This window comes from Lycium barbarum, chromosome 7, assembly GCF_019175385.1.
Source record: "Lycium barbarum isolate Lr01 chromosome 7, ASM1917538v2, whole genome shotgun sequence".
Taxonomy (NCBI): domain Eukaryota; kingdom Viridiplantae; phylum Streptophyta; class Magnoliopsida; order Solanales; family Solanaceae; genus Lycium; species Lycium barbarum.
Window position 1 is genome coordinate 95,080,999 of NC_083343.1, and position 18,303 is coordinate 95,099,301.

An 18,303-nucleotide genomic window follows, 5' to 3' on the forward strand; every position below is an offset into this window, starting at 1 on the left:
GCCCCAAACACATAACAGGGCCCAACCTAATACAATATCTAACCCAACTTCATACCCAAAGGTTTACATGCTTTCTCCAACAATATCATCTAAATACATGCTTCGCTACACGAAGTCTCACCAAGGGTAAGCCATAACCTACCTGGATGGCCGAACAGCAACACCAACAATCACTCCTTCGCTTTCCCCTTCCGCTGAGCCTCAAGATCAATAAAGTCTAGGCATATTCGAAATCTAGATTCGAAATCACGAAGAACGATACCTATATTGCTATCATTTAATCTAGGTCAAAACAAACCCTAGAATTTGGGGAAACAGGGCACACAAGATCGAAATGGGAAATTCGGGAGTAAAATATCAAATTAAGCACAAGGTGATCACAACCCAACAACTAATTGCTAAATTAACTCAAGGATTCGCCTAATTTCGAACTCCAAGTAAAACCCCTAACTTTGGGTATAAACCCTAACTCTTAGATTCAAGAATCCAACACTAATAATGGAAGATATATGATTAACAATCTTAGTTACATCATAATCTAGCATAATCCCAATCAATTTCATCATTAATAAGCCTAGATAGAAAATCCATCAAAACCCACTTTTAATCTTCCATTACTAAGAGACTAACAAGGAAAGAGGAATTTCTAAGATGATTGGGAACAATGAAATAACAAGAGGGTTAGGGGAACTTACCACCAACAATCCCCAAGAATAGTTTCCAAGATCTCAAATTTCAGAATGGTATTAAAAGAAGGACTAAGGGCTTTTAACACTTCATTTAGTGAACTCACTGCCCGTCACCCGTTTTCGAGATACTAAGGCCGTTTTAGCAGTGTCGCTCCAGTGGTGCCATGATAGCTACAGCAGTCATGCCCAAATGGCAATGACCGCTCCAGTGGCAGGGTGACCGCTTCAACGGGCAGCAACCGCTGAAGCGGGCACCAGCCACCAGAAACTTTTTAAGTTTTCACACTTCAACTCGAATTTACGACTCATTCCCGAGGCCATCTACTCACAAACCACATACACAGACACACATAAAAATATGCTACGAAGGCGCTCACGGCCTCAGAATTCCCAATGGAGGTCTCGTTGACCAAGTCAACCCCCGATACCTCAAATCCAATTTTCCAACCCAAGTCCCAAAATGCATCCGAGTGCATTGGGAACCAAAACAGATATATACAAAAGTTCTAAATGACCATCCGGACCTCTCGAGATCGACGAATTTCTGAAAATGGTCCGTTTACCCAAAAGTCAACTTTGAGTAAACACTTTTCCGCGTAAAGCTCATATTTCACAAAAAGTCGCCCAAATCAAGTCTAGACACCTCGGAAAGCGTGTCAACGGTCCTCTCAGGTCAAAAGTGAGCTAATTAAGCTCGGAAAAGGGCGAAAATGTCGGAAGGACTATAACGACCAAACGGGTCATTACATCAGATACCAAATAAGCCATCGCTTATCCTCTAGCGAAGAAAGGAATAGAATGGGGAAATAGCTGAATCAGCAAACAATTGGGGATATCGGCTACGCATGTCGGACTCAGTCTCCCAAGTAGCCTCCTCAATAGGACAATGCTTCCATTACATTTTCACAGAAGCAATCTCCTTCGACCTCAACTTCCGAACCTGCCTATCCAAAATCGCAATAGGCTACTCCTCATAGGTCAAATTCTCATCAAGTAATATCGAATCCTAACGAACAATATAGGTACCGTCGGCATGGTACTTCTTCAGCATCCAAACATGAAAAATCGGATAAACTCCTGCTAAGCCTGGCGGCAATGCCAACTCATAAGTTGTATCGCCCACACGGTCAACAATCTCAAATGGACTAATATACCTAGGGCTCAACTTGTCCCTCTTCCCGAACCTCATAACACCCTTCATGGGTGAAACCTTTAATAGAACCTGGTCACCAACAACAAACTCTAAATCTCGGACCTTACGGTCCGCATACATCTTCTGTCGACTCTGAGCTTGCAAAAGATTAGCCTGAATAACTTTCACTCGATCAAGGGACTCTCTCAACAGATCAGTACCCAAGGTTGAACCTCGAACCCATCAAACCAACCAACCAAAGATCTACACCTCCTACCATAAAATCCTCAAAAGGCGCCATACCAATACTCGAATGATAATTGTTATTGTACGCAAACTCTACCAATGGTAAGTGTTGATCCCAAAGACCACAAAAATCAATAACGCACGCTTTCAACATGACCTTGAGCACCTGGATGGTCCGCTCGAACTGGGGATGAAAAGCTATACTAAGATCTAATCGGGTACCCAACTCCCCATGAAAAGCCCTCCAGAATCAAGAAGTGAAGAAAGTACCCTGATCAGATACAACATAAATAGGAACCCCATGCAATCTCATAATATCCCGAATGTACAACTTGGCTAACTTCTCCGCGATATAGAAAACCTAAATTGGAACAAAGTGAGCGGACTTAGTAAATCGATCAACTATCACCCAGATAGAATCAAACTTGCCCAGGGTATTCGGAAGACCCATAACAAAATCCATGGTAATCCTCTCCCACTTCCACTCGGGAATGAGCATCCTCTGAAGCACATAGTCGGGTCGCTGGTGCTCATACTTTACCTGCTGATAATTCCCACACTTACCCAAGAAATCAACTATATCTCTTCATCCGACGTAACCAATAATGTTGTCTCAAATCACAGTACATCTTCATCGCCCCCGGATGAATGGAATAGCGAGAGCTATGAGCCTCAGACAAGATTAACTGAATCAAATCTCCAACATGAGGAACGCACACGCGTCCCTTAATCCTCAAAATTCCCTCAAAATCAATCACGGCCTCATTGACCTCACCCCTCAAAACTCTATCTCAAATCTTGCTCAACTGAGCATCCTCAAACTAATGAGCCCTAATCTGGTCCAATAAAGAGGACCTCGCCTCTGCACAAGCCAAAATCCTGTATGGGCTAAAATATCAAGGTGAACGAAACTATTGGCAAGAGTCTAAACCTTCATGGCCAACGGATGCTCGAAAACAATCAAACAAGCTAACTTCCCCATACTCACTTCCTTGCGACTCAAGGCATCAGTCACAACATTGGCTTTTCCGGGATGATAAAGAATAGAGATGCCATAGTCCTTCAGGAGCTTCATCCATCGGCGCTGCCTGGAATTAAGATCTCTCTGGGCCAACACATGCTGAAGACTATGGTGATCGGTGAAAACCTCACAATAGACACCGTATAAATAATGCCTCCAAATCTTCAAAGCAAAGACCACGGCTAAAAACTCCAAATCATGGGTAGGGTAATTCTTCTCATGAATCTTCAACTGACGAGAAGCATAAGCTATCACTCTACCCTCTTACATCAACACAACACCCAAACCCATACAGGAGGCATCACAATAGACAACGAAATCCAAACGCACCACGGGTAATGCTAAGATCGGGACTGAAGTCAAAAGAAGCTTGAGATTTAGAAAGTTCTCCTCAGAATCATCGGACCACTGGAAGGGAACATCCTTCTGGGTCAATCTGGTCAAAAATGAAGCAATAGCAGCAAAACCCTTCACAAAGCGATAGTAATAGCTGGCCAAACCCACAAAACTAAGAACCTCAGTAATAGTAGTGGGCCTCGCCCAACCCCTCACAACCTCATTCTTCTATGGGTCCGCCATAATCTCATCCTTGGACACAACGTGGCCCAAGAATGCCACAGACTCCAACCAAAACCCACACTTAGAAAACTTAGCAAACAGGTTATGCTTCTTCAACAACCTAAGAACAGACGAATATGGCTCTCATGCTCCTCTCTACTCTTGGAATATACCAAGATATCATCAATAAACACAATCACGAAGGAATCAAGGAATGGTCTAAAGATGACATTCATCAAAGTTATAAATGTAGTCGGGGCATTGGTAAGCCCAAAAGACGTCACTAGAAACTCATAGTGGCCATATCTCGTCGGAAAGGTTGTCTTCGGAATATCCTCTGCCTGATCTTCAGCTGGTGGTAGCCTGAACACAAGCCAATCTTCGAAAACACTGAAGCACCCTGAAATTGGTCAAACAAATCATCAATACGAGACATCGGGCACTTGTTCCAAATAGTAACCTTGTTCAGCTGGCGATAATCAATGCAATTCCTCATGGTCTCATCTTTCTTCTTCACAAATAACACGGGAGCGGCCCAAGGAGAGACACTCGGTCTAATGAACCCCTTGCTCAATAAATCCTATAACTGCTCCTTAAGCTCTCTCAACTCGGCAGGTGCCAGCCGATATGGCAGAATAGAAATAGGGCGAGTGTCTGAATCCAAGTCAATGCAGAAATTAATGTCGCGATCTGGTGGCATAGCAGGCAGATCCGACGGGAATACCTCCGCGAACTCGCTCACAATAGGAATGGACTCAAGGGGTGGAGATGCAACAGTTGTGTCACGCACATGAGCCAGATAAGGCTAAGCACCCCTTATTTACTAACTTCATTACCTGAAGGAAGGAAATGATCTTCTTCGGAGCGGGACTAGGAGTACCCCTCCACTCGAGCCTAGGAATGCCCGGCATGGCTAAGGTAACTATCTTGGCGTGACAGTCCAAGATCAAGTGATAAGGAGAATGCCAGGACATCCCCAATATAATATCAAAGTCCACCATATCCAAAATCATCAAATCTACCCAAGTGTCATACCCTATAAAAGTAACCAAACATGACCGATAAACTCAATCCACAACAACAGAATCTCCAACCGGAGTAGACACATGAACAGGTATATATATGCTATCACAAGGAAAATCCCAACCAACAGCATAATATGAAGATACATACGAATAAGTGGATCCAGGATCAAACAACACAGATGCTGCTCTATGACGGACAAAAATGGTACCTGAAATCACAGCATCTGAGGCCTCTGCCTCGAGCCTATCCGAAAATGAGTAACAATGGACTCCACCTTAGGAACCACCTCTAACTGCCTGGGATCCACCTCTAGAACCATAAGAACCACCGTGGCCTGACTGAGCACTACCCCTCTGAGAATACTACCTCGACCACTAGATGATGTCAGAGTCCTCGGTGGCTGATAATCCCGCCTGGGTCAGGGACATCTCCTAAAAACATGCCCAACCTCTCCATAAGAATAACAGGTCAAAGAAGCTAGAGGCTGATAAACTAAAGCTGAGGACCCGGATGAAACAACCCTGTCTACCGACCGAGAAAACGAACTCTCGGGAGCTCTCTGTCTGGGTAGCTCACTGGGGAAGCCTGCAAGGCTGAATGCATAGGGTAGCCGGAATATCGCTAATACGGCCTAGACAACTGACCGGCGCCTCTCGAACCAGAACCACCATAGCTCCCAGTCTGACGCGGTCTCTTGTCACCACCACCAAAAGCACGGGCCTTAGCGCCCTCAACCAAAGAAGCATGCTCGAAGATGGACTGGAAGGAAGACCCATAGCCTCCATCTGAAGGCACGGAATCTGAAGAGAACCGACTAGCCCACCAACAAAATGCCTGATCATGTCAGCCTCAGTAGGGATCAAAGGAGTGGAATAACGGGCCAGATACAAATAGCGGGTCACATAGGCCTCCACTGACATACCCCTCTGCTGAAGATGTAGAAACTTCTTCCTACACGCCTCTCAAAGACCGGGGCACATACTTCACAACAAAGGCCCGGTAGAACTGAGTCCAAGTCAGGGGAGGGGAACCCTCAGGTCCGCAAGCAACAAAATACCGCCACCAAGTTTTCGCGTTGCAACGAAACTGGTAGGACACATAGTCGACTCCTTGGGTCTCACGATCCCATCTTATGAAGCAACTCATGCATATCTAGGATGAACTCATAAGCATCCTTAGAAGAAGTACCCGAAAACCTCGACGGGTCTCACTTCCTGAATCTCCCGACAAGATCCTGATCAGACACGGTCATAATAGCTCCCTCCATGGGCCTAGGATCATCACCAGGAGCAGGTACCATATTAATACCGGGAGCCATCGCTGCAGCGAGGTGTGCTACCCGAGTAGGTCTCTGCTCAGGGGTCTGAGCCCCAACTCTGGTCTGTGAATCTCCGCCAGAAGTAGTAACATCAGCGGCAGCCTGCTGGGCATCTAGATGAAGTAAGAATATGACCATAATGTCATACATAGCCTGATTAGAAGTAACCTCGGGCTATGTCCGTGCTAGGGCCACAGCATCCTCTGCGGCCTGGCCTCAATCATAATACATCAAATTTGTCTATGTCTCAGAATGGAAAAGTAAGACATAATAAGAGGAGTCTTCAAGGCAGCGGACGACTCCTGCTCACCCTGAAACTCGATGTTATGCTGATGGCGACTATCAGCCACAGGAGATGGAAGCAGACCCAACCTGTAACTCTGCATTGATAAAAGAATACAGCAAGTGCAGGTCAGTACAAAACCACAATACTAGTAGATATCATCGGCCGACTAAGTATAGCTAACATAATTCAGACAATAAAGCAGGATAGGCAGATAAATCAACAAGTATAAGTCAAACACAATCAGAAACAAGTATCCGACATCAACTAGGTTGAAGCATCTAAACCCAAGTATGCCAAGTCCCAATATATAATAATCTGAAATCAATCAACGCAAGTACAACATTAGATCATCACGATATAAGCCAAGACACAATGCAATGCAATGCAATGATGTAAGAATGCCAATGCAATGCAATGCAGTGTACACATGTACTCCGGACGGAAGTATCGACGTCCCGGTAGCACAACCTATGGGGGACCTGCGATGTCCATGTACTCAGTCATCCACGATTCCGGGACAATCATCGGATATCGGACTCTCACATCACACAATCCATGATTCCGGGACAACCATCGGATATCGGACTACTCACATCACTCACACACAATCCACGATTCTGGGACAACCATCGAATATCGGACTACTCACATCACTCTCATGCAAATGGAGCTCAGCTCATCACAGTGTTTCATCAAGTATCAACAATATATCATGAGAGATGTAAATGCGTGCGATGTATGAGTCAACATGAATAATCAGATCAATATCACAAGTACCAAACATGAGTGCGCCAACAATATCATGAAAAACTACACAAGTTATATAGATTACCGTCCTCAAAACCAGATGCCAACAAGTGGGGCACCACAATATCATGAACAAAATATCACAATAGTCTCCAATATCCACTATCACTATGCGGCATCAAGTCCACAACAATAGGACAACTCAATCACAACACAACGCGGTGGCTATCCCCAAACACATAACGGGGCCCAACATAATACAATATCCAACCCAACTTCATACCCGAAGGTTTACATGCTTTCTCCGACAATATCATCTAAATATATGCTTCACAACATGAAGTCTCACCAAGGGTAAGCCATAACCTACCTGGATGGCCGAACAGCAACACTAATAATCAATCCTTCGCTTTCCCCTTCCGCTAAGCCTCAAGATCAATAAAGTCTAGGCATATTCAAAATCTAGATTATAAATCATGAAGAACGATATCTATATTGCTATCATTCAATTTAGGTCAAAACCAACCCTAGAATTTGGGGAAACAGGGCCCACAAGGTCGAAACGGGAAATTCGGGAGTAAAATATCAAATTAAGCACTAGGTGATCACAACCCAAAAACTAATTGCTAAATTAACTCAAGGATTGACCTAATTTCGAATTTCAAGTAAAACCCCCAATTTTTATAAACCCTAACTCTGAGATTAAAGAATCCAACACTAATAATGGAACATATATGATTAACAACCTTAGTTACATCATAATCTAGCATAATCCCAATCAATTTCATCATTAATAAGCCTAGATAGAAAATCCATCAAAACTCACTTTTAATCTTCCTTTACTAAGGGACTAACAAAGAAAGAGGAATTTCTAAGATGATTAGGAACAACAAAATAGCAAGAGGGTTAGGAGAACTTACCACCAAGAATCTTCACTGATAATCCCCAAGAATAGTTTCCAAGAGCCCAAATTTCGGAATGGTATTAAAGGATATACTAAGGGCTTTTAACACTTCATTTAATTAACTCACTGCCCATCACTCATTTTCGCGATGCTAAGGCCTTTTTCAGCGGTGCCACTCTAGCGGTGCCATGACCGCTATAGCAGTCATGCCCAAATGACAATGACAACTCCAGCGGCAGGGTGATCGCTTCAGCAGTACCGCTGTCGCGGTGCTGGTGCCGCCAAAACGGGCACTAGACATCAGAAACTTACCAAGTTTTCACACTTCAACTCGAATTTACGACTCATTCCCAAGGTCATCTTCTCACAAAGCACATACACAGACACACATAAAAACACGCTATGAACGTGCTCGTGGCCTCGAAATTCCCAACGGAGGTCTCATTGACCGAGTCAACCCCAAATACCTCAATTTCAATTTCCCTGCCCAAGTCCAAAATGCATCCCGTGCATTGGGAACCGAACCAGATATATACACAAGTTCTAAATGACCATCCGGACCTCTCGAAATCGACGGATTTCCGAAAAAGGTTCGTTTACCCAAAAGTCAACTTTGAGTCAATTCTTTTTCGCTTAAACCCCATATTTCACAAAAAGTCGCCTGAATCAAGTCTAGACATCTCGGGAAGCGTGTCAACGGTCTCCTCGGGTCAAAAGTGAGCTAACCAAGTTAGAAAAGGGGTGAAAATGGCGGAAGGACTATAACGACCAAACAGGTTGTTATAATGCTGTCTAGAGTTAGAATCTTGAAAGCCCCGAAGCCAAAAAGTGAAGCATCACTACTTCTGTGACTTAAAAGTTTAATGGAAATGGAATATCGATCGGATTCTATCCAATAATCGACTAACGAAAATAACTCAAGGCGTTGGACCTTCTTTGATGATGCAAACTTGAGCCACTTATCAATTTCACATTTGAAACGATCTTCAAAAGGAAAACAGACACTGAATTCTTCTAAGTATTAGAGCTATGCAAATCCAGAGCATGATTAATCCAATTAATATGCTCAGCCCTTTCATTTCGCAGAAATCTGAATGCTTCCATGCCTTATACGGCCACTTTGAGATTACATCAAAGTTCAGACACGTGACATGCATCCAAAGGCGTCGCCATCGACTTGAAATTAAACTTGTGCACACTGCTTCTCTCAATGTAAACTGAGGAAGAATTGACACAAGAATTTCATCGGGCAACTGGGAAAGCCTATATATCCCCCATTACTGCATGGCTAGAGTAGCAATTGTCATTATTTTGCTCTTACTTTGACAAAAATGGCAGCTGGCAAAGCGTGTCCTCCATTAGTACATTTCTAGAGTCGCAATTAGTATTGTTTTGCTGATACTGTGACAACTACATTAGAAATGTTTATGAGAAAAGATGTTTAAAGTGAAGTAGATGTTTAGTTTTATTTGAAGTTATATTTAAGTTTGGGATGAATGCTAAAAGTGGGTCTTGTGAAAGAAGTAATGAAAAGTACCCTTGGCCTAAGGAATGATTCGGATAATTATCTGATATCTCTAATGAGTTGTGAATATCATGTATGGGCAATAAATGGACCTAAAGTATGGGGGTAATGGGAAATGAGGGATTGGAGGAGTGAGTTATATTTGATTGTGTGAACTTAATTGACAAAGTTCAATTATAATTGATGTAGATTAATACTGTTGAGGCATGTTGAACGTGTTAGATGCATTGAGAATCTTTTGGGAAAGTTTTGCTAGGTAAGTTAAGATATACCTTCTTTTAAGGAGTTTTTGGCTAAAAATGCATGAAAGTAAGTTTAGGAAAATGTTTGTATGGTTTTGTTTGAACGAGCAAGCTATGCATTCCATGTGTGAAATATTTTTTGCTATCGTATGATGAATTCCTTTATTTCGCAAGACGGCTAATATATAGCCTTGAAATTTAAGATAGCGTTATGACGAGTTTACATTGATTTATGAAGTTTCTATGAGATCTAAATGATGAGATTTGAGCTAAAACTTTATGTTTCCATGTTTGATTTGATTTCAATAACATTAAATCGTTTTCAAGTTGATGATGAGATTTATATTTTAAAGAATGATGTTTAAAACATTTACGGGCCTTGATGTTTAATGGATCTAACATTGGTCAAGTAATGATGTTTAATGTTTTCGGGAGAACCTTAAGACCGAAAGAGCATTTATTTCCAAAAGTTGAAATATTTATCTAACAATTACACGTATCGGTGTAGGATAGTAGTTAAACCTAAAATGGTTACTACTACCTCAAAGAAGGGGTACATTTCTACTCATACTCGATCATCCAATAGTTTAGATTTGCACATGAAGATTGAGTTTATTCTTTTGGAGGCGTAAAAATTCATGACAACACAGCACACACTATGTACCATGGATATGGTGACATAACCTGGTTTTATAACTGCGTTTTTACCATATAGAGCCTTATAACATACTATAACAACATAGTTTATGAATGTGATATGCATTAAAGCATAAGGCCTTTGTCAGCTTGAATTCGAACAGATCCCTCGAACATGACAGAAGCAGTAGAAAACATTATATTTAAAGATTCAATCTGACAGTTGATAATAAATCCCAAAGATGTAAGAATATTATTTATTACAAGGCCAACAGAACAACATACGAACGAGTATATCAGTTTTAAGAGCATGAAAGAAAACCAGATACATCCTGCATCTTGACAGACAATCACTTCTTGGCAACGAACAAACCCCACCTCTGCTCACCAGATGAACTCCTGATTAGCTTGGCCTTCCAACTTCCAACTATTTCATTGTAGTCTTGCTGTAAAAATAATATCAGAAACAAAAATGAGAAGTAATCCTTCAAACCACAAAAAGGAAAATTACAAAATGATCACAAAGCACTCACTTCTGAGAACTCCTGGATGAATGAATCTCTTTCCTTCTCCACAGTATTCAACTCCTTTTGGAGAACATTAATGAACTGCAATAAAGTAAAACCTTTTAGGTCTGTCTCCATGTCTAAGCTGGCATTTATTTACAAAGAAAACAAGATCTGCAGAACACACCTGTGCAGTTCGATCCTCGGCAATTACTTCATCAAAGCCCGCATCTCTGAGCATCTATATTGACGGAAAATGGTATAAGAAGCAGAAAAGAGAAGGCAATATGTTCTTTTTGAATGAACGAATACCTGGCCATATGCTGCAACATCATGTAAATCATAACCCCTTTGCTTAATATACCCTGCAAACTCTTCTGATGCCGGTTCTGGGCTTCTGCAATAATCGCTTATGAGAACTTTGCCTCCTGGTTTCAGCCACTTATAGAAAGATCTGAATAATGCAGGTTTGTCCTGAAAGAGTGAAGGTGCACGATAATTTAACCATAAACAGACAAATAAGACTTCAACTTTAGAATTGGTGTAACATGTGAAGGCTCTTAATGCATCGGAGATACTTGTCCTTAAAGGTAAATTAGCGAAAAATATAACGCTGAGTTGTAAAATTGACCAAGAAAAATGAGATGGGATGACTGACATTCTCCACAATTTTTTCAAAGTAAGTTATAAAATTGAGGAGAGGGGAAGGAAGGCCTTGGTGGTGATACAAAATTATGCACTAAGATATTATCACCTTCAACTTAAACATAAATATAGAAAGAGACTTAAAGGAGATCAACAAGAGTTTTGAAGATTCATGTAGCAAGAAAGAAAATTACTTGGATGTGAAGGATAGTGTCTCGACTGTATATCACATCAAATGTGCCATCAGGATACGTTTTCTTTGTACAATCAGCAACCTCAAATTCAACGGCACATTTGATACCAATAGAACGCTCAAGAGCAAACGATATCATGTTAATTGAGAGGTCAATGGCAACAACATGAACATCATAATTCTCAGCCATGTAAAAGTCACCTCCACCTATGCCACAGCCAACATCAAGGACTTTTTGGCCAGGTTGAAGATCCAACATGGACACAAATTCTTTTGTGGTATCTGCTCAAGATTAAATACTAATCAGAGGAAACTAGATAAAGCACTGAATAAACTAATATTAAATGATTTTAGGGGATTACCAAGTCCTCCAGTGCTCACATAACCTTCTCCAAAGACGCGTTCATATCGCAGTATGCCACTACACTTGTATTGAACGTTGTCCAGGAAACGCTGGAATCCCCTGTCATCCTCAGAATTAACTTTCTGCCATAGCCAGCAAATCTGCAAGATGCGAGCAGTGATTGGATGTTCGGGTTAACAGTAAATAACAAAAAGGTCAATGAGCGAAGAATATCTATACCTGATTCTGATTCTTTTTGTTTTTAACATAAGCTCCAATGCACTTGCAACCAATGAGTTCAAGTTCAAATGATTTTCCATCACCACCATTTAAATGGCACTCTTTGAAAACCTGCATACAAGTTAAGGACTCGAGAAGGTTAAGCAGAGCAACACAAAACTTAATGATTGTTTTGGTGACAAATGCATCAACACTGGAATATTCTATGCTGTCATAGAAACAAGGACGTGCTTAACAAGTCTTTAATAGAAAAACTGGCAATGACTTCAATACAGCTACTTCATTAGAAAGCCTAATAAACTTGCAGATAAGGATTGCCTTAAATAGATTTATTTTATTTACTCCAAGAATAGAGGAAAAAAGAAAAGAAAAATGCACGCATAAGCATGACAATAAATTTCATTCTATGGAGCCAAATCGTAGGTCAAATATATACATCAGGTACTGTGTTAACTGTTGAGAGCCAAGGAGATAACAATTTTCTATAATCAACATGGAGTATGCTCATGCTATCATTCTAATGAGAAAAGAAATAGAAGAAAAGTTAAGACCTTTGTGTAAAACCTAGGCTCGCGATAATGGGTTGGGTTGTTCTTTCGCTTGTGGTCTCCTGATTGATGGAAGCATGACTCTCTGAAAAATATGTAGCCTCCAACTTTCAACCATTTTACCATTCTCTGCACAAGACTCTGGACCTGCAATCAGGCAAAAACAAACAGTTTCAAGAGTCAAAGTAGTACCTGATAAAGTGGCTAATCAACTCTGACTTTACCATTAAGTTCAATCTTTCTGAAGTAGTCACACTAATCATAATACGTATACTATTTGAAAAATCTATCAACTTTTACCAATAGGCGATCATTCATAGTAGATTTTATAATCTGCATATGGGATAAGTAGTCAAATGAATGATAAAATGTACACTCATTAAGAAAAACTGTTACAGGACGAGATGCAATCATAGACCAACCTTTTTGCAGATAAAACCACTTTCAGTTGCAGGTAGATGGAGGTTAAATTACTGATTGCATAATCCTTCTTTTCAGAATGTTTAGCAAAGAAAAGAGGATTCATTTTGATTATCCATGTTGGTCACTTGAAGAGACACTGACTGAACAGTTTATCGACATGCTTTAGGTATGATGTTTGTAGGTTACATGATATCTGATCAAACAAGCTATTCAAAATATCATGTGTACATGACAGTTTCAAAGTTGCCTATCATACTTCTGATTTTTCCTAATCATGACTTACACACACTTTTGTTATAAAAGTTTGCTTAAATAATTACAGACTTAGAGTTGATTATTTGCTCTTTTCTCCTATCCTGCCGTAGGAATTTCCCTGCCTCATTTCTAAACTTTCAGGCACCTTGGGTCATCCATTTTATATAACGTGCAACCTTGTGATTTTTTCACGTGGAAGAGCAGGCAGAAGATTAAAATAAAAGTACCTCTTCATCAGAAAGATACATCAGAAGCCAGTTTGAAAATATTAAGTCCACTGACTCAGGTGAAATCTTCAAATCTGGAGAAGTCACATCAGCACACATAAACTTGACATTCTTATGATGCTTATTAATGCTTTCATTCTGCAACAAGCAAATTAAGAGATGAGGAAAAAGAGAAATCTATTCACCAAAGTGATCATCAGTTAAGTATGCATTAACAAGCGAACCTTCTGAACAAAGTCATCACAACCCCCAACAAAAAGATAAAGAACACGTAAATGTCTCGAGGGAAAAATGTCACAAACCTTCTTAATTGCACTTTCGATAAAGTCCAGTGCTATGAGCTGACCAGCGTTCTTGGCTAATTCACTAGTAAAACGGCCAATACCAGCACCCAATTCTAACACTGATTTCCCTTCATATGGTGGGAGTAGAGAGAGCACCTAACATCACCATCAATCCACAAGTTTCAAAATAATTGAGTCATACTAATACATGTCAGAAAACCATATTAAAATCACCAAAAAAAAAAAAAAATATATATATATATATATACATACATACACATATCACTACGTGCAATTCGAGACAAACCCAAGTACAAACAATATAAAAGCTCCCTGTTCAAGTGAGAATCAGAATAACTATTGCATATCTAGAAACATTAAATATAAGCATCATGTATAACCCATCAAACTTTCTCTATGCAAGCAGGTTTTGGCTCAAATTCCCACTATATGCACCCAACAAAGAGACTAGTAACTAAGAAGGAAAACATAAAATCTTATTAGACAAAAGTTCCATGATCACAAAAATGAAGTGCAATCATGCAGAGAACACCCTTTTATCTAATGATTAGACGAGGCTCGTCGATAGCAAGGAACTTTTGGATCCAAGATTTGGAACAACTGAGAGGTCAAAGCCTTTCCATTAAAGGGTTCATACAAGCAAGCACCATCAACTTTGAGCCCGTTTGGATTGGCTTATAAGTCGCTTATAAGTTGCTTATAAGTTGTTTTCAGCTTTTTTGAGTGTTTGGCTAGCCAGCTTAAAGTTAATTTGTGCTTAAAATAAGCTCAAAAAATTAATTGGGCCCATTTGACTTAGCTTATCTAAAGCAGCTTATAAGCTGAAAACAGCTTATAAGTCAAAAAAAATAAGTTAGGCTACCCCAACTTATTTTTTTTAGCTTATAAGCTGCAAACAGCTTATAGGCATAAGCCCATCCAAACAGGCTCTTTGTATCAACAAGGGGAATAGACTTGGTGCCTTGCAGCATTAAGAATTGTCTGACTTATCACTTTGAAACCAAAATCTGTTTCTATTTAACAAGATTGACTTCTATACATTGTTCTTTCATTCTTTTTTTTTTTTTTTTTTTTTTTCTTCTTGGGATGAAGAAGTAGTAAAATTCAACTTAGCATGTGCCAATTGAAGTCTCAAATATGCGAATCCTCTTAAAAGCGCACAGATCTTGCAAAATGACAGCTCGCACAGCAAGAGGATGCCACCTTAGGATATATATCCAAAATGGAGAACTCCAATTTTAACAAAGAAACAGATCTGAAGATTCAATTTAGTTAGAGACATTACTTTTCACTAACTTCTGTCCTTGGTGCCCATAGTAAATAGCTTTGATTGGGAAGAGGGATTAAATTGAGTATTTCAGAATCAAACAGATATTTCCATATTTAGCAAGTCTTGATTAATTGTTATTGCGAGACAACACGCTAGGTGGTATCAAGTCACTATATCAAGCAGCAACTAACTGACACATAATATCAAAACATCACCACCTTATTTCTTTTAGCAAAATAAAGGGCATATTCCATTGTTGAATATTCATGAAAATGACTCAAAATTAAGACCCGGAAAAGAATATCCTTCTCCTGAACGGATAAAAACTGAAACATAACAAGGTATAGGGAAATCAAAGGGAAATCAATGATGAAATGATCTCCTATGATCAGTTACAGTTTGAATAGAAGAAAATGACCCTACAATAATCTTATATGTTAGGAGTATATTAATATTACGATCGCCATGTTATATCTATTCCATAAATTCAATCTCCCACATAAAGTTATGTACCTCAGGCCTCTCCTCTTTGTCAAGATCAGCTGCTTTTGAGTCAAGCATCATAGCCTCCACAGTGAGTTCCGATGTATGCTCGATCCAATAATTCTTCTGAATATCACGTTCTTGTTCTGTACACAAGCACATTCCAACACAAAAAACAGATATCCCAATCACTACTAAAAATAGTAAATTGCGACGGACAAATTTTTTAGTAAAAAGCAAGATTCGTCGCTAATACTATTTAACAACAGATTGGCGACATATTATCACAAAATTCTGTAGCTAAGCTGCAAGATCTGTCGCCAATCCTATTTAGCGACGGGTTAGCAACATATATTATCACAAAGTTCTGTAGCTAAACTGCAAGATTCGTCGCTAAATAGACGATTAGCGACATATTATCACAAAATTATGTTAGCTAGGAGCAATTTAGCAACGAAGTTCGTATCTAGTTCCAGCTTCTTTTTTTTTTTTTTTTTTTTTGGTAGCGAATCAAGCAATAATCACATTTACTGGCTGTATAAATCCTTTATATCCTTTTTGCTCAATTCAGATTCATTTCATTTCAAACAAACAATCACGATATACATGAAAAGCAAGGAACCATCAGACCTGAAGTAGCACCAGCAGCAGCAGCAGTAACAGGAGCCATAGTTGGTGATGATCAAGAACACGAAAAAACGTTATGATCTTTTTTAATAATTAAGAAAGGATTATGACAATGTGGGTGATGTTACTATGAACCCTCAACAGCAATACGAGATCTAGTAAATGTTCTTGATCTACGGTTATTGCTTCTGCCTTTCTGCTGCATCAGCTGCCTTAAAGTGTTGTGTTATGGTCTTGTTATGCCGTTGGTCTATCTATTTATAGGCAATGAAAAGAGATTACCCCTACATAAGGCAGTGCTGATCTTTTTCTTTTCTTTTTCTTTTTTTTTTTTTTTTTTTTTTTTTTTGGAATTTTGTATAACAGATGGAGCAGAAGAAATGGTCGTGAATTGCGAAGAGGAGAATCAGAGAGACGATGGTGGGGAAGGATCTGTTATGTGAAATGGCCCTATACCACGGGTGTGCTAGGTACGAAGGGAAAATGTTTTTTTTTTTTTTTGAAAAATAAGTAGATTTATTACTTATTTTGTTGTGTTTCTTATGTAAGTAAAAAATATTATTCTAAAAATATTTATATATAATTTAGACGAATATTATCGGTTGGAGCTGGGATGGTGGTCAGAGGCGGATGGAGCACTATAAGTAGGGGTTCAACCCTAAACTTTCGATGCGGAGTATAAATTTATGTGTAAATATTTACTAATATTACAATAAATAGTAGATATGAACCCATAACTTTAGAAATATAATGGTTTAATGCTAAAAAAACTTAAAAGGTTGAACACTTAAGGTTTAAATCCTATATCTGCCTCTGATGGTGGTGGAAGATGGGGGGAGGAGGTGGTGGGGATGGAGTGTTGGGGGTGGGGGTGGGGTGGGGCGGGTGGTGGGGATGGAGTGGTGGGGGCGTGGGGCCTGGGTTGTGGGGTGGACATGAGGTATAACTTTAGAAATATAATGGTTTAATGCTAAAAAAACTTAAAAGCTTGAACACGTAAGGTTTAAATCCTATATCTGCCTCTGATGGTGGTGGAAGATGGGGGGAAGAGGTGGTGGGGATGGAGTGTTGGGGGTGAGTTGGGGTGGAAGTTGGGGGTGGGGGTAGGGTGGGGCGGGTGGTAGGAATGGAGTCGTGGGGGCGTGGGGCCTGGGTTGTGGGGTGGAGATGAGGTGCGTTCTAAGGGTGGGAGGAGACAATCAATGTGGAATGACACTTGTGGACTTGTTTTTCCAGAGAAGCCAATCAATGTGGAATGACACTTATGGACTTGTTTTTCCAGAGAAACCAATCAATGTGGAATGACACTTGTGTACTTTTTTCCTTCTATTAGGAAATTATTTTTCTCATTTTAAAGAATTTATTTTTCTAAAAAAAATATTTTTTTAAAATTTTGAACAAACTAAACTTAAAAAATTTTAAAAAATATTTTCCTCCATGCTGACCGCACCCCACGTGATGTCATTTTGGAGATTCTCCTTCTTAACAAGGGTCCAGTCCGACAAATATGATCCTTTTTTTTTTTTTTGTATTTCAGAAAAAGAAAATTAAAGGATAGTCCATGCCGAAGAAAATGAATCTATGAAGTACCTAGATGGACCCTTAAACTTGACATGTTTTGTAAGATAGGCATATAAACTTATAAGGTGACCAGATAGACATTTAAACTTACTCAAAGTGTATTTTTCAAGTTTTTCAGTTGTTTTGAAAACAAAAACTATATTTTTCAAACACTCACAATTTTCATGGCCAAACAAGCCCTAAATATATCACAAAATATATTTTTTTAAATGCAAAAATAAGGCAAACGCATATACATGAGACTATAAATGTGCACTTAAACCAATAAATACTCGCTAATCGCAATTTTGCAGCTTTCAATTAACTCGGTTTTTTTTTACACTTGAA

The 18,303-nt window shown here is 39.7% G+C and overlaps 1 protein-coding gene across 1 annotated transcript; it reads right to left on the reverse strand.

Annotated features, from left to right (window-relative positions):
- Positions 1–10,506: 10,506 nt before the first annotated feature.
- On the reverse strand, positions 10,507–16,765 carry LOC132603585 (phosphoethanolamine N-methyltransferase 2-like). The gene is made up of 12 exons (XM_060316710.1): positions 16,399–16,765; positions 15,799–15,914; positions 14,013–14,150; positions 13,711–13,848; positions 12,809–12,952; positions 12,258–12,368; positions 12,037–12,178; positions 11,676–11,956; positions 11,149–11,310; positions 11,024–11,077; positions 10,864–10,938; positions 10,507–10,776 (listed from the first exon to the last, which is right to left on the reverse strand). The coding sequence occupies exons 1-12, from the start codon at positions 16,436–16,438 to the stop codon at positions 10,681–10,683; spliced, it is 1,497 nt and encodes a 498-aa protein (XP_060172693.1). The 5' UTR covers positions 16,439–16,765; the 3' UTR covers positions 10,507–10,680.
- Positions 16,766–18,303: the final 1,538 nt, after the last annotated feature.

What these genes read in the sequence shown, in the direction of transcription:
- LOC132603585 (XM_060316710.1), bottom strand. Translation starts at nt 16,438, where the DNA reads ATGGCTCCTGTTACTGCTGCTGCTGCTGGTGCTACTTCAG. An exon ending in CCGAGGATCGAACTGCACAG is followed by an intron (nt 10,939 to 11,023) that starts GTGTGTTCTGCA and finishes ACTTTATTGCAG; the next exon opens with TTCATTAATGTTCTCCAAAA. An exon ending in TCATCCAGGAGTTCTCAGAA is followed by an intron (nt 10,777 to 10,863) that starts GTGAGTGCTTTG and finishes TTATTTTTACAG; the next exon opens with CAAGACTACAATGAAATAGT.